Source organism: Asterias rubens, chromosome 12, assembly GCF_902459465.1.
Source record: "Asterias rubens chromosome 12, eAstRub1.3, whole genome shotgun sequence".
NCBI lineage: Eukaryota > Metazoa > Echinodermata > Asteroidea > Forcipulatida > Asteriidae > Asterias > Asterias rubens.
The window spans coordinates 11,182,698-11,198,709 of record NC_047073.1 but is presented as its reverse complement, the minus strand read 5'-3'; the positions used below and the strand labels follow the sequence as shown (position 1 = coordinate 11,198,709).

Below are 16,012 nucleotides of genomic sequence, written 5' to 3'. Positions count from 1 at the left end.
TTTTCACTGGACCACAAACATCAAACATGTGGCTAGTAATCTTAGTGTCGGGCTTGTAAACTCATGACGGGACAAGCCCAGTGCCCAATAGACCAATCCACTAAGCTCCGCCCCATTGCGTATTGACCAATCACAACGCAACGAAGGTCCGACAAATAAGGTCTGACATCTTGGCGCGCGCGGCAGAGTTGTGCAGAAAGGCATTGGAGAGCCCCACGTGTTCTTGCTCACACGTGCGTCGTGGGCGGAGCCTACTGGATCGGTCTATTAAATAGAGCTGCTTAAGCAGAAAATATATTGCTTGACAAGTTTCTGCTAAGCAGAAATGAGCAGGCTATCAGTAGCAAATTGTACTTGTGACATGGTAGTTTGGCTGGTAAACTTATGCGGTAAGCGAAGTTTTGTTGGGCTTAGCAGTCTTGTGTTTATCAATTGAATAATAGAGCCTCAATGTGTAAAATCTTTTAAACAAAAAACAAAATATTTATGTTCAAATGTTTACTTTATAAACTCTGATGAACACCTTTAAATTTTATTGAGTAATGAAGTATGTACACCGATAAAGAATGAGATTAATCTACTTTTATACTGTTTGTCTTAGTGCTTGTTCATATCAAAACAATAGGAATGTTGAACTGCTCCGGGCTAATAAACATTATGAGCAACAACAAGCCCTTTGGTCTTGTAGGTTTTTCCCCCCAAAACGAGCCCTGTACATCAAGGAATTCCTAATCATAGTTTTCCTCTGCAAACTGTTGTGGTCATTCCACCTTTATTTCACGTTTCACAACTATTTCCTGAAGGGATTAAAACCGGTCGCTGGCGATCAGTCATTCCATGAAACAGTTAAATGTGCATTCCTATCTAATAAAGTCTATTCTCAGTTGTCTAGAGGGCGTCTGCGGACCAAAGCCCAAGATACCCCCTCTGCTCCTCAAGATGTTTGTGAGTTTGATCTTTCTCAACTGGTTCTTCTCCTTCTTCTAGGTGTTTGTGTGAATGGCATTGGTCAGTACAGCTGCATCTGTCAAGAAGGATGGTTTGGTACCAACTGCCAAGATGATGGGGACCAGTGTGCCTCCGGCCCCTGCCTGAACAACGCAACCTGTATCGATGGCATTATGTCTTACACCTGCGACTGTGTACCAGGATTCAATGGTGTGTCTTCAAATCTATTCATTTTTTTTTATACGTAAATAAGTACCAGGATTCAATGGTGTGTCTTCAAATCTATTCATTTTTTTTTATACGTAAATAAGAATAACATCTAATAAAAGCTAGATAATGCAGAAACAGGCAAGATCTATGATGTTGAATCCCAGTTACATTATACCTTTTATACGTCATATGTGACCCGCTCTGACGGAATGAGGAATGTCTAGTAAAGTTTCATTTCGTGTAATTTGACACCGAACATAATCATAACAAACAATTAATGAAAATTATTGAATTTTTTAATTTTTTTATTACTACACTTTTAGGTTGCCTAAATCTTGATTAAACTTACTATGGTCTTACCTTTTCGTCAAAAGATTACTAAAGATGTAAAAACAGACGATTTCTGAGCCATGTTCTTGACGTAATTATCCAAAAATGTTCCAAATCCCACGGGACAGACAGCGAACATTAATTGAAAACACCAAATTTGGCGAGCGTCGCAAAACTTTTCACACAACTTGCATAGCGCCACCAAGAGTACCATTGGAAAGCCAAAGATTAGAGGTGTCTAAATATAGCCACCAAAAACATGTGTCAACACTGACAGGGGTTCAAAGGTCACCAAAGGCAAACCCTGTTTTATCAGCGATGACATCTCTCATTCATAAATCCGCGTCGCGAGATTTAGTATGGCTCACAGACCGAGGCGTTGTTTATCCATGCAGCGTGAGAGTCCGATCACCCGACCCGGTCTTGTTGCCATAGCTAGTTGCAGCGCTGGTAATACGACAATGTACACACGAACACTGCGCGGGTACCATGCACAAACTTTGCTACACGTACGACGTATGGAACAGTGGAATGTTTATCGAACGTTGGGAAAACAGTGTCTAATTTCCATCATTGTTTTGTGGTTTTTCAAGGTTGAATTGTTCCAAACCAAAATAATTCTGAATGTTAAAGGAATAATCTTTCAGTTAAACTTTATGCTGGGTAAGAAATTTCGCTAAAATCATGAGAAACATGCACGGGGAAATTGCGAATGTTCCCGGGTCTTCAAGCCGAGTATACCCGTGGGGGTTGATGCTATGCGCTGAGTGACAGCTGTCTTTACAATGTTTTGACTTGACGGAACAAAACTCGCATTTCAAGTTGGAAATATCAACGCAAATTGCTCTAAAATTTCAGGTAAACATTGTCAAACTTATTGGTGAAATTGTCTACACATTATAATCTAACTTCTCGTTGAGTTGTTTGTTCATTTTGGTAATTTTGTTTGCCTGACTACGGGGGGTTAAAAATTGATGTTTTCATTATCGTAAACAAAAATATTAATATTATTTTAATGAGTGTGTGAGACGTCGCGTTTTTTCAAATTAATTTTTATGGAGTTTGTGTTTTCCAAAACGGGTCGTAAAATTAAGCGTCAAGGGCGTCGAAAATTCCACATTGGTTCAGACAGGAAGGTCATATGATCTTGATTTTTATTTCATTTAAAATATTAAGATTTGCTTGTTTGGAATATTATGAAATATGCAAATGTGAAATTCACTAGACAATCCTCATTTCGTTAGAGCGGGTCACATATGTTAATCTTCAAATTTGTTTGTCTTTATTTCTAGGTATGACCTGTGAACAAGACCTTAACGAGTGTCTGAGCAGTCCCTGCCATCAGTCAGCAACTTGCCTGGATCTCATCAACAGATACCAATGTGTGTGCCCGGCTGGCTTCACAGGGGAAGCCTGTAACGTCAATATCGACGAATGCTCAAGTTTTCCCTGTTTGAACGGGGGGATCTGTACGCAGGGCCTGAACATTTTCACTTGTGCCTGTCTGCCTGGATTCACGGGAACCACTTGCGGGATTGACATCAACGAGTGTGGAAGTAATCCCTGCGGTGTAAACGCCGATTGCATCGACATGGTAAACCTTTACCAGTGTGATTGTCATCCAGGGTATGAAGGAGAGCTATGTGATGTAAACATCAATGAATGCTTGAGTAATCCCTGTATGAACGGAGCAACGTGCCAAGACGTGGTTGCTGGATTCGTGTGTTTATGCACGGCTGGTTTGACCGGTACTCTCTGCGGCTCGGACGTCAGTGAGTGTCAAAGTTCACCCTGCGGAAGTCAAGGCGTCTGCAACGAGCTGATTAATGGCTACACCTGTACTTGTGATCCAGGGTATATTGGGACTCGATGCGAGATCAATGTTGATGAATGCGCCAGCCAGCCGTGTCAGAATGGTGGCCAGTGTGAGAATCTTGTCAACATGTTTCGCTGTGTCTGTCAGGCTGGATACCGGGGAACCTTCTGTGAGCAGAACATTCCGGAGTGCGTCAGCGACCCGTGCCGGAATGGAGGAACTTGCATTGATGGAGTGAACTCGTACATCTGCGATTGCGTCTTAGGTTACAGCGGAAGAAACTGCGAGATGGAGACCGATGAGTGCGAGAGCAACCCTTGTCAGAACGGAGCCACCTGCGAGGATCTGCTCAATGAATTCCGCTGTCAGTGCATTCTTGGCTTTCTTGGAACGCTTTGTGAGATCAATCAGAACGAATGTGAAAGCTCCCCGTGTCAGAACAATGCCGAGTGCACTGATGAAGTGGGGCGCTATTCGTGCGTTTGCGTTGACGGATTCGCGGGGATTAACTGCGAGAGTGAGATCAGAGAATGTGCCAGTCTACCATGTTTCAACGGGGGTACTTGCGTTGAACAGGTCAATGCGTACAGCTGTGCTTGCCGGCGAGGCTTCACTGGTGTAAACTGTGGACAGGACATCGACGAGTGTGCCAGCCAGCCTTGTCTCTCTGGAGGTGTTTGTACACAAGGGGTTGGATTCTTCACCTGTGCATGTGAACTAGGCTTCCGTGGGGCCCGATGCGAAATCAATATAGATGAATGCGAGAGCAGTCCCTGTGCAAATGGAGCCGGATGTGTGGACGGGATTAATGGCTATACCTGTGCCTGCCTGCCTGGATTCCAAGGTGAGATGTGTCAAGTTAATATTAATGAATGCCTCAGTAATCCGTGTCTAAATGGAGGGGTCTGTGAGGACGCCGCAAACAGCTACATCTGTAACTGTGACGGCGGCTTCACAGGCAGTCGGTGTGATGTCGACATAGATGAGTGTGGTAGTGGACCCTGTCAGAACGGGGCTGTCTGCTTGGATGACGTCAACGGTTATGAGTGCCTTTGTCAACCGGGATACTTCGGCATGGAATGTGAAATCGAGATTCTAGAGTGTGCTAGTGATCCCTGCCAGAACGGTGGCAACTGCACTGATTTCATTAACTCATATACCTGCACCTGCGCGAATGGCTATGAAGGTGTTAACTGTGAGAGGGAAGTAGATGAGTGTTTAAGCTCACCCTGTCTAAACTCTGCAAACTGTCAGGATAGATTCTTGGGATTTATCTGTGTTTGTCTGTCCGGGTATGAGGGCACTCTTTGTCAGGTGGAAGTGGACGAATGCAGTAGTAATCCGTGTCAGAATGGAGCAGTGTGCACAGATCTCTTTGATCGTTACATCTGCCAGTGTCCTGTTGGCTATTCAGGCGTCAACTGTCAGATCAATGTGGACGAATGTGAGAGTAACCCATGTGTCAATGGCCAATGCACTGATCTGGTAAACGGTTACCGGTGTGACTGCAGGGCAGGTTTTGTGGGGATCCGTTGTGAGAATGAAGTCGACGAGTGTCTCAGTAACCCATGTTTGAATAATGCAGTCTGTTTGAACCTGATCAACCGATTCTCTTGTCAGTGCCTGATGGGATGGGAAGGCACATTCTGTGAGAATGATATCGATGAATGTGCAAGCAACCCCTGTCAGAATGGAGCTCCGTGTACTCAGGCTATCGGAGGGTACACCTGCGCTTGTCCAGCTGGCTTCGAAGGTGTCAACTGCGAGACCGATACCAATGAATGCGCAAGTAACCCTTGCTTGAACCAAGCCACTTGTACCAACCTCCTTGACAGATATTTGTGTTCTTGTCTTGCTGGGTATGTGGGTACAAACTGTGAGCAGGAGATAAATGAGTGCTTAAGTAGTCCTTGTGAGAACGGGGCTGAGTGCCAGGACAGGCCCAACAGCTTCCTATGTGTATGCAATCCTGGATTCATCGGTGTCCGCTGTGAGACCAACATTCAGGAGTGTCTCAGCAGCCCCTGCCTGAATGGTGCCGAGTGCGTAGATGGTGTCAACAGTTATTCATGTGTTTGTATCCCTGGGTATAGTGGAATCAACTGCGAGGTGGATACGGACGAATGTGCCAGCACGCCATGCCAGAATCAAGCGATTTGTCGTGACTTGGTGAACCGTTACCAGTGCATGTGTAGCGCGGGGTTCCAGGGAACGCTCTGCGAGATCAACATCAACGAGTGCGCGAGCAACCCTTGTTTGAATGGAGCGACTTGTAGAGATGGTGTAAACAGCTTTACTTGTGATTGTCAGCTGGGTTTTGATGGAGTTCTTTGCCAAACAGATATCGACGAATGTCAAGTACAGCCTTGCTTTAACGGTGCGCAGTGTACTGATAAAGTCAACAGCTTCAGCTGTACTTGTTTGTCCGGTTTTGAAGGCGCAACTTGTGGGATAGACATCAATGAATGCGCAAGTAGCCCCTGTCTTAACAATGCTGCATGCCAGAATCTTGTGGATGGTTTTAGATGTGTCTGTGTGGAGGGATATGAGGGGCTGAGATGTGGACTGGATACTTTAGAGTGTGCCAGTAACCCCTGTCAAAATGGTGGTACATGTGGAGATCGTGTCAATGGCTACGTCTGTGAATGCCTGCTGGGTTTCACTGGTACCCATTGTGACATCGACATTGATGAGTGTGCGAGTTTGCCGTGTACCAACGGCAACTGTCAAGATTTCGTCAACGGCTTCACCTGCATTTGTCCAGTGGGATTCCAGGGGTCGGAGTGTGGGCAGGATATCCATGAATGTGACAGCGGTCCCTGCATGAATAATGCCAACTGCCTGGACCAGGTGGGAAGCTACATATGTGTGTGCCAGCCAGGCTATGAAGGTGTCCACTGTGAACTGGACATCGACGAATGCTCCAGCAACCCATGCTTGAATGAGGCTCAGTGCGTCAATCAACTCAATCAGTTTTCATGCTTGTGTCCTGACGGCTTCAACGGGACCCTTTGTGAGCTTGATATAAACGAATGTTTCAGCAATCCTTGCCAGAATGGCGCCATCTGTTCAAATCTTGTTAACCGCTACCAGTGTGATTGCAACTTGGGTTATCAGGGTACAAACTGCGAGTTTGAAGTGGACGAATGCCTGAGTAATCCTTGTCGTAACGGCGCTACCTGCGTGGATGAGATCAACCGCTTTTCATGTCTCTGCGTCAACGGCTTCGGAGGGATAGTCTGCGATCAAGACATCAACGAATGCTTGAGTAACCCATGTCTGAATGGTGCCGAGTGTGTAGACCAGCTAGCAGGGTACCGATGTAATTGTGCAGAAGGATTCGTCGGGACCACGTGTAATGTTGAGATTAACGAATGCTCCAGTAACCCATGTGAGAATGGAGCAACCTGCGAGAATCTAATTGCGAGCTACAGGTGTCTGTGTGTTCTAGGGTTCGTCGGGGACAATTGTGAGACGGATATTTTGGAATGCGGCAGCTCACCTTGCCAGAATAGGGCGACTTGTATGGATGGTGTCAACAGCTACCAGTGTATGTGCAGTCAAGGTTTCACGGGAACTCACTGTGAAGTGGAGATCAATGAATGTGACAGCTCTCCATGTGTTAACGGTGCGGCTTGCACCGACCTGGTAGCCGGTTACCAGTGTCAATGCCTTCCAGGGTACCAGGGACAGCGGTGTGAGGTGAATATCGATGAGTGCGCAAGCAACCCCTGCCAGAGCGGCGCTGAATGCCGCGATCAGGTAAACGCGTTTGTGTGCGTTTGTCTACCTGGGTTTGAAGGTAAGCTTTGTCAGACCGATATTAACGAATGCAGTAGCAGTCCATGCATGAACGGAGCTCGCTGTGTAGACTTAACCAATGCTTACATGTGTGAATGTGCAAACGGCTTTAACGGTAGTAATTGTGCAGTTGAGTTAGATGAGTGTCTGAGTAACCCGTGTGCTAATGGCGCTATCTGCATCGATAAAGTCGCTGGATATAATTGCTCTTGTCTGCTTGGTTTCACCGGAACTCATTGTGAGCAAGAAATTTTAGAATGTGCGAGTGATCCATGCTTAAACCAAGCGACGTGCGTTGAAGACATTAACAGATACACTTGCTTGTGTTCGGATGGGTACCTCGGCATTCTTTGTGAAACTGACATCAATGAGTGTGAATCCAATCCATGTTTTAACGGCGCTACATGCCGTGATGGCATCAACATGTACGTATGCTCCTGCATTGCCGGATTCCAAGGTGATAACTGCGAAATTGATATAAACGAGTGCGCGAGTAATCCGTGCCAGAATTCTGCAACTTGTGCTGATTTGCTCAACATGTTCGCGTGCGAATGTGTAGCTGGCTTTAGCGGTGTACTTTGCGCAACGAACATCAACGAATGTGCGAGTAATCCATGTGTGAATGGTGCCCAGTGTGTGGACCAGATCAACGCCTTTTCCTGTACATGTGCGAGTGGCTTTGTCGGAGATCGTTGCCAGATTGACTTTGATGAGTGCCAGAGTGACCCATGCCAGAACGGCGCATTGTGTCAAGATGCACTCGATGGATACAGCTGCCAGTGTGTTGCTGGTTTCACTGGTACCCACTGTGAGATCAATATCCTGGAATGCCTCAGTACACCGTGTCAGAACGGAGCAGCGTGTGTGGACTTAGTGAATGGTTACCGATGTGACTGCATACCAGGCTACACAGGTGACCTTTTGAGTGTTATATGAATATTTAAATCGGTGTGTCATGGTTCAACATGGTAGATTTGTTCACCAGTCCTTCTGCTTCACTTGTGTGGTTTTGCTTTTATCCTCTTAGTGTGTCTTTGTGAACCTACTCACTATTGGATGACTGGGTTTTCTCTAAGCTTGTTCATTGTAATTTTTTGTCATCTTTAACTTTCATCATCAAACTAATTTCATCTGTTTTATTAATTTTCATTGCTTTTAAACTTTAACATCCAAGCAATCACCTTCATGTCATCTTCAATAAGATTTTCTGCTTCATCATCAGTGACATTTTCTCCTTGTTATAATTATTAACGGCCTGTCTCATCATCTGTGTTTTTAAAATTTTCTTTCATATGTTTAACATTTTTATTTTCTTGTTTAACATTTGTCTTGCCATTTCTAACATCATCATCAAAGTCATAACTTTTCATCGTCACCATGTTGTTGGTCAACTTAAACATAATCTACTAAAAAGAAAGACTTCGTCCAGCAATTTTGCATAGCGAAACATTTAGACTGCATTGTTGTGCGAACACTGAGAAGCAAATCATGTTTTTAAGTAGCAACTGAATACATTTTGTGTAGCATTTTGCTCTGTTATACAAGATTAATTGGTCGCTGTAAAATATGCAGCTGAATCACATAACAACTAGGTACAACCCTGATTTAAAACCAAATCTACTGATTCTTTAAACTAGTGTAGGTTTTGAAGCATTCCTCATGTACTTTTTTTTTGCTATTTATCAATAAAGCTGTTTTCTACATTATACTCCTTCAAAGGCCATTTCCATCAAAGTAAATTTTACTTCCTAAATATGTGAAATCTTTTTCAGCTGAAAGCTCCAACGTGACATGCTTGATAATGTTGTTCAAAGTATAACCATTATTTTCAGTTTAATCTTTGTTTGAATTAATGTTTTTCCAAAGAGATTGTTGTTAAGAGTTGACTTCTAACACTTTCAAATATGTTCCTACCTGGCTGGCAGATTTAATTTTTTGCTTTCACTTTAATTTTCATTGCCATTCTCCACACATTCAATCATTAACACCGTATATAACCATCATACTTCTCCGCTTTTAACTCATTTTCATCATCTTCCCTTTATAATTGTTATTTTTTTAAAGACTTTTTCAATGTTTAACAATCATAGAGAGAAAAGATCAATGGATAATTCTTAATTTTTACAAATGGCCAAACTCTTCCTGTAACTGTTTTGTGTTTTGCAGAAAATCTTTAATAAAGAAAAAGTGAATAAGAACTTTATCCGAAAAGGGCAAAGGCGAATCAACATTTTACCCAATTTAGGCACTTCGGATATACTTTTTTTTACTTGAGTCTGTTATCCGAATTTTCTTGCCCTTGTAAAAAGTCAGAAAAACTGTGATTAAATAGCCTCAAAAGTCCAGCCCTTGAACTCTATTAAATATTCCTAAATGTTTACAAAGATCAAGTATCCTACATGCAAAACAATCATGTAGTATTTTCTTTTTAATACAAATTTTCATGTCATCTAATACATACATATTGTAACATCATGTTTTTTTTCTAATGTAACATTTTCCCCCATAAAGGTAATACATGCGAGACAGACACTAACGAATGTGAGAGTACACCGTGCGTTAACGGAGCGACATGCCAAGATTTAGTCGACCAATACCGATGCGTGTGTCCACCTGGTTACCATGGTAACAGGTGTGAGACTGACACGTTTGAGTGCGAGAGCAATCCTTGCCTGAACTCGGCCACCTGCGTTGACGTCATCGCCGGGTATACCTGCATTTGCGTTATCGGTTATACAGGGGTTCACTGTGAGACAGAGATCAGGGAATGTTCGAGCGACCCGTGTTTGAATCAAGCAACGTGTGTGGACGAGATTGGGAGCTATACCTGCCTTTGTCCGATCGGTTTCGATGGCACCCGCTGTGAGAATAACATTGATGAGTGTGCCTCGGACCCGTGCTTGAATAATGGAACATGCCAAGATGGCGTCAATATGTACACCTGTCTTTGTCTGTTGGGCTTTGAAGGGGTGAACTGCGACGTGAATATCGATGAATGTAGCAGTAGCCCATGTCAGAATTCCGCAACATGTATGGATTTGGTGAACAGATTTGAGTGTGTCTGCGTTCCAGGCTATCAGGGGGTATTCTGCGAGACCGAGATCAAAGAATGTGACAGCGACCCTTGCTTGAACAGTGCCCGCTGCGTTGACCAACTCGACGCCTTCTTCTGCAGCTGCGTTCCAGGTTTCACCGGTGAGCGCTGCGAGATTCCTGTCGATGAGTGCGAGAGCGATCCATGCCAGAACAATGCAACCTGCCAGGACGTCTTCAACGGCTTCTTGTGCAACTGCCCACCAGGGTTCTCTGGGCATGTGTGCCAGGTCGATAATCCAGAATGCGTCAGTGACCCTTGTTTGAACGGAGCGACCTGCGTAGATATGATCAACAGGTACCGGTGCGACTGTCTGGCCGGTTACACAGGTGATATGGTGTGAAGCTTTCATAAACAAGTCACTCATTTGGTGCTGGGATCAACTTACTCCGAGTTTTTAATCCTCACAAAATTTCTTCAGCAACTTGTGGTAAAACATTGCACTGATTTTGTATTTTCTCTGCACATCTACTATGATTTGAGAACAAAGTTCTTGTATGCATCATAGTCTAATCTATTAAAACGTTGCATAGATTAAACAGGGTTGCCATGTTTTGCGTAGTTTTTAGAAGTACGTGCATTGTGATGTTTACTACTAACGCTTAAACACCCCCAAAACATGGATGAATTGCAATTATACTGCATTACACAAGAATATGGAAACAGAAGCAGAAGTGACAACCAAATAGTTCATCATTCAAGTTTTGGGAGTTACTCTACAAGGAATGAAATCCGAACAGTTATTTTAGATGTGACGTGACTTAATCTTGCAGCATTTATGCATGTTTTTTTTTTAGATTGTTATGTGCATTCTACATTAATGGTTTGAGTACTAATCAGTACTAATCATCGTTCCTTGGCTTTCCGGCCACCATCTTGCCTGTCTCGACTTCCTTTCTTCTTCAGCGGTTTCCTTGCCACCATCTTGCCTGTCTTGACTTTCTTCCTTCTTCCCTGACTTTCTGGCCACCATCTTGCCTGTCTTGATTTCCTTCTTCTCTGTCTTTCTGGCCTCCATCTTGCACTGACTGTCTTTCACTGACTGTCTTCCTTGTTCATTGGTTTTCTGGCCACCATCTTGCCAGTCTTGATTTCCTTCTTCTCTGTCTTTCTGGCCTCCATCTTGCCTGTATTGACTTTCTTCCGTGTTCCTTGGCTTTCTGGCCACCATCTTGCCTGTCTTGATTTCCTTCTAATTCTAATTGGTTGGTTCAATGATCTGGGTTCACTCATTCACTAGTTGTCACAGCATAATGGTGACTTTCCATCGGTTATCATCACTAACATAGCAAGATGGTCTCACTCGTCAAGTCAGCACCTGACACTCACAAGGGACCAGGTGCATGAACTGGGTTTCTATACACCCAGGCTTCAATACGCCCCAATTCTTAGGTGGCCCTGCCGGAAAATCAATGAACTTGAACGAAAACTCATTCATACATGTACTGTACATTGCTTCACGCTACAATTGATGTCATCAGCAAAAGCACTATCAAAGAACTCCAACTACATGTATATCAGCTTTTGAGAAAATAGAATTGGCTATTGCAAACAACTTACCAACCAAATGGGCCGATGTTATAAATTAAAAAAATAGTTAATGGCCTGACATATCGACCCTTGCAGAGTCTTTCTCGAAGACTAAAATCAGCTTTTGGTAACCATTTTTGCTAACATAAGTCACTGCTAAGCAAAAACCAATAACAGGTTACCAGCTAAATCAATATGTAATGTACACTACTTGTGACTGGTACCCTGCCAAGTAAATTAATTGTTTAAGCAAGTGTAATCTGCTTAACAACTTGATGAATTTGGCTGTAATATGTTCGGGATATGATTGTTGAATTGATGTTTGCTGCGGTTTTGTTATCATTGTTTATTCTTATATACACATGTTCATGTAGCAGTCCACCAGAGTTGAGTTGAGTTGTAGTGTGTACCGCTGGAATTTGGTTTATTAAAATTAACATGTACATGTACATCATGGTATTGTGAATTGCTTTTTGCCATTTTGAGAATCTTGAAGTTTGCTGCTTTGAAGTGTTACTGTTTGCATTCCTTTTTGATCAAATGATCTGCTTTGTGGTATCGTCTAATTGGTGTGTGATGCAATTGCCATGTTTTCTTATCATTGTTTTGCTTGTATGTTCAAAATGTTAACCATTTACTCGCTTGCATGATATTGTAATGTGAATGAAAATTAATGAGTTAGCCACTCCTGATTTCAGGATTTTCTCAAAAACTCCTTGAACCTTTAATTTTTTTCTTGAAAAGGAAAGCAGTCACCAAAGGGGGAAAAATAGTCCACATTGTGCCATAAACCTGTAGTTATGTATTTGTGGTGATACACAGAGTCAGTAAATATCCATTGTAACATTTTGGATGATTCCGGTTTAGAATAACCAAGACTTAGACAACGAGCAATTTTGTAGGAATTTTCAATCACAAAAAAAGTAGCAAAGAGCCACAAAATTCTGCACACCAGAGTAAGGTTACCAGTCAGTATACCATTTCTCATGTACCTACTATAACTGGTTTCCTGCTCATTTACGCTAATCACAAACTTTTTCAGCAATATTTGCTGCTGATGTAGCTCTGTGAAATTTGGTCTTGTTGTTGTGACTACTGTAAAAGTTCTGTTCTTTTAAATGGTTTCACTAATAAATGTAATCAGTACATCAAAGCTATATTTTTCGGCTTATGATCTTTATGAAATTAGGTCATGGAATGTCACAATAAAAGGGAATTCTCAAAACAAAAAACAAAAAGGTTTAAAGGAAGTGACCATAACTTTTAATCAATTTTTGTCTGTTTTTGAATCGCCACCCATTTTAGGTGGTAGCTGTCAGATCAACTTTGATGAATGTGGATCCAACCCTTGCCAGAATGGAGCAGTGTGCCAAGATGGCGTCAACCAGTACGAATGCGTGTGCCTTGCGGGATACAGTGGTGTCAATTGTGAGCTCGATACGAACGAATGTCTCAGCACACCGTGTATGAATGGTGCATTGTGTAGGGACTTCTTGAATGGGTACCAGTGTACCTGCGTGATCGGTTTCACCGGTATGTATTTCTGTTTCTAAGTTGGTATTTGCTACAGTGTCAAATGCAAGTGATCTATTTTGAGCTTGATTGATTGATTGATTAGTTGAATCGTTCATGCACTCATTCATGTCTATTCAATACGAATGTTAAATTCTGCATGAGTATTGGAAAATATGTCTTTGGGGTTTATCTAGGAACAAAAATCTGCGTCAGGAGCAATTTTATGGCTTACGTGGCCTTCTATTTCTTGAAAAAGTACTTTGTGTGCCTGTGATGGATTGAGAAAGAATTGCCGGGAGAAAAAGACTGTAGGTTTAGGTTCATTTGGTAAACTTTTTGTTCCCTCTTCCTGAAGGTACACATTGTGAAATCAATGTGGACGATTGCGTGGACGTTGTCTGCCTCAACGGCGCTATGTGCATGGATGGCGTCAACACCTATACATGCGTCTGCTCGCCAGGATTCACCGGTGTCCTGTGCAATGAGGAGATTAACGAGTGCGATTCCAACCCGTGTCTGAACCAGGGAACGTGCACCGATCAGCTGGCAGGCTTTCAGTGTGCCTGCCTGACCGGGTTTGTTGGAACGAGATGTGAAATCAACTTTGATGAGTGTGGGAGTAACCCCTGTATAAATGGAGGTAAAGTGTTTGTTGTTGTAAAATAGTTAGTTAGGAGATGGCAAACATCTAGGCATTCAACTTCACTCTTGAAGGGGTTAAGCTTTTGTTAATTTTCAAGGCTCAAACTTGTCAATCTCATGCTTATTTGTCTGAACTTGTACACCAATATTCCTCTACCTTAACAGTCTTTGCTTACTGCAATTACAAGAGCTTCTTCCATTTTCTTATTGTCAAAGATAATTCTCTTACTCTGGTCCATTTCTTTGGAATAGTCTTCCTGTGCAAGGCTAGTTCTTTACACTGATTTAAGTCTCTGTTAAAAAAATCATTTATTTGAAGCTACTTATTTTTAATCTGCTAACTTGTAATGTATCTTCACTCTTTGTGTATTTCATTGTTCTCTCTTTGCGCTTAGAGGCTTTTGCATTAAGCGCTTTACAACATACATCTTTATTATTTAATAGATGTTAAATTTGCATCGGGGATAAAGAATATTAATTTTTGGTTTTACCCATATACACTGATGTGTGTAGCACTGTATACTCAGTACTTTCCCGAGTCCTGTGAAAAAAAAAAAATCACAGGCATATTACCCGAGTAATATGTCTGTGATTTTTTTCACAGGACTCGGGAAAGTACTGAGTATACAGTGCTACACACATCAGTGTATATGGGTAAAAAAACAAAATTAATAATTTTTATTATTATTATTGTTATTGAACTTGACAAACTCCTGAATCTTTTTCAGGTGTTTGTATTGATCTGCTGAATGCGTTCCGCTGTGAATGCCTAGAGGGTTTCAATGGAATACTCTGCGAGATAGACGGGGACCAGTGCATCCCCGATCCGTGTCTGAACGGAGCAACTTGCGTCGACCTTGTCAAGGCTTACAGGTGAAATTTTTATGCACTAAAACAAGTCAGACAGGGCCCAAATTCTGAAAAATGTAGCTTAGGATAGGGATTTAGGATCATTTAATAGATGTTAAATTTGCATCGGGATAAAGAATATTAATTTTTTTGTTTTTACCCATATACACCGATATTTGAGCACTGTATACTCAGTACTTTCCCCGAGTCCTGTGAAAAATCACAGGCATTTTACTCGGGTGGGATTCGAACCCACGACCTTTGCAATTCTAGAGCAGTGTCATACCAATTAGACCACCGAGATTGCCCGGCAGCTAGAGGCAAAAAGTGAAAACCAATAATATTAAGAATGTAACTCAGGTTAGAATAAGGCCAGTTTTTTACAAGATAAAATGGATTCTTGACAGTCGAAATTCAAAACATATTTTAGCATTTTAAAATGATGTTTTTCAAAATAAGGCTTTCAGCCCAAAAATCATGACACATGAACAACCTGTGGTATTATGCTTAATTTTGCTTTTATTAGCAAAGGCTTAAAAGGAATATTTTGTACTAAAGCAGCTCTAGACAGTTTGGCTCAGGGCTCAAATTTATAGAGTTACTTATAGAGTTAACAAATTTATGCTGAGCACCAGTTATCAAGAAATCAGTCACAGATGACAACTTGCGATTCAAAGCCATTTTGTGTTTAAAAAAAAATGCATAGTCGAATACAGGGTGTCTGACTAGGCTGCCCATTGGGTCGTGCTGCATTTGGACAGAAAATATCCTCCAGCAACTACAAGACTAAAGAAAACTGGTCCCTCTTTGTTGCAACTCTCTCAAAGCTCTGCCAAAGCCCGACTTTGGCTCCTGTTTATTTCAGTCTAACAGTAAGCTGAACGCATTTTCACACAAACTTCTGCCTCTTTACAGATGTGACTGCACAGCCGAGTTCAGTGGGGTAAACTGTGAGATTGACACCATTAACCAGTGCAGCAGTAATCCATGTCTCAATGGAGGTAAGATTAGGCTGCCATCTTATCTGGTATTCTGAGCATCTATGGATAATTGCCTCACAAACCATCAGGTTGATCGACACCAGTCTATTTTGATATGCGCCTCACTTTTGTTCACATTGGCTCTCTCTGAAATTTTGGAAATCCTTTTTTAAGTTATTCAGATACAGTTTTCTGGAATATGGCTTCATTTAGAGGGAAATAATATTTCACAGAAAGAATGGTTCTAGTATGAAAACTTCATATCAAACGTGCTCTCGTTTTCGAGATCTTGCCAAA

General features: G+C 42.2%; 1 protein-coding gene across 1 annotated transcript in view; it reads left to right on the top strand.

Annotated features, from left to right (window-relative positions):
* LOC117298032 overlaps positions 1 to 16,012 on the top strand; it is a 67,734-nt gene that overhangs the window by 10,280 nt on the left and 41,442 nt on the right. Inside the window, exons 7-13 of the mRNA XM_033781257.1 lie at positions 988 to 1,158; positions 2,781 to 8,018; positions 9,617 to 10,528; positions 13,035 to 13,262; positions 13,600 to 13,884; positions 14,615 to 14,759; positions 15,651 to 15,736. Coding sequence (XP_033637148.1) covers positions 988 to 1,158; positions 2,781 to 8,018; positions 9,617 to 10,528; positions 13,035 to 13,262; positions 13,600 to 13,884; positions 14,615 to 14,759; positions 15,651 to 15,736 — 7,065 coding nt within the window. The remainder of the gene's footprint in view (positions 1 to 987; positions 1,159 to 2,780; positions 8,019 to 9,616; positions 10,529 to 13,034; positions 13,263 to 13,599; positions 13,885 to 14,614; positions 14,760 to 15,650; positions 15,737 to 16,012) is intronic.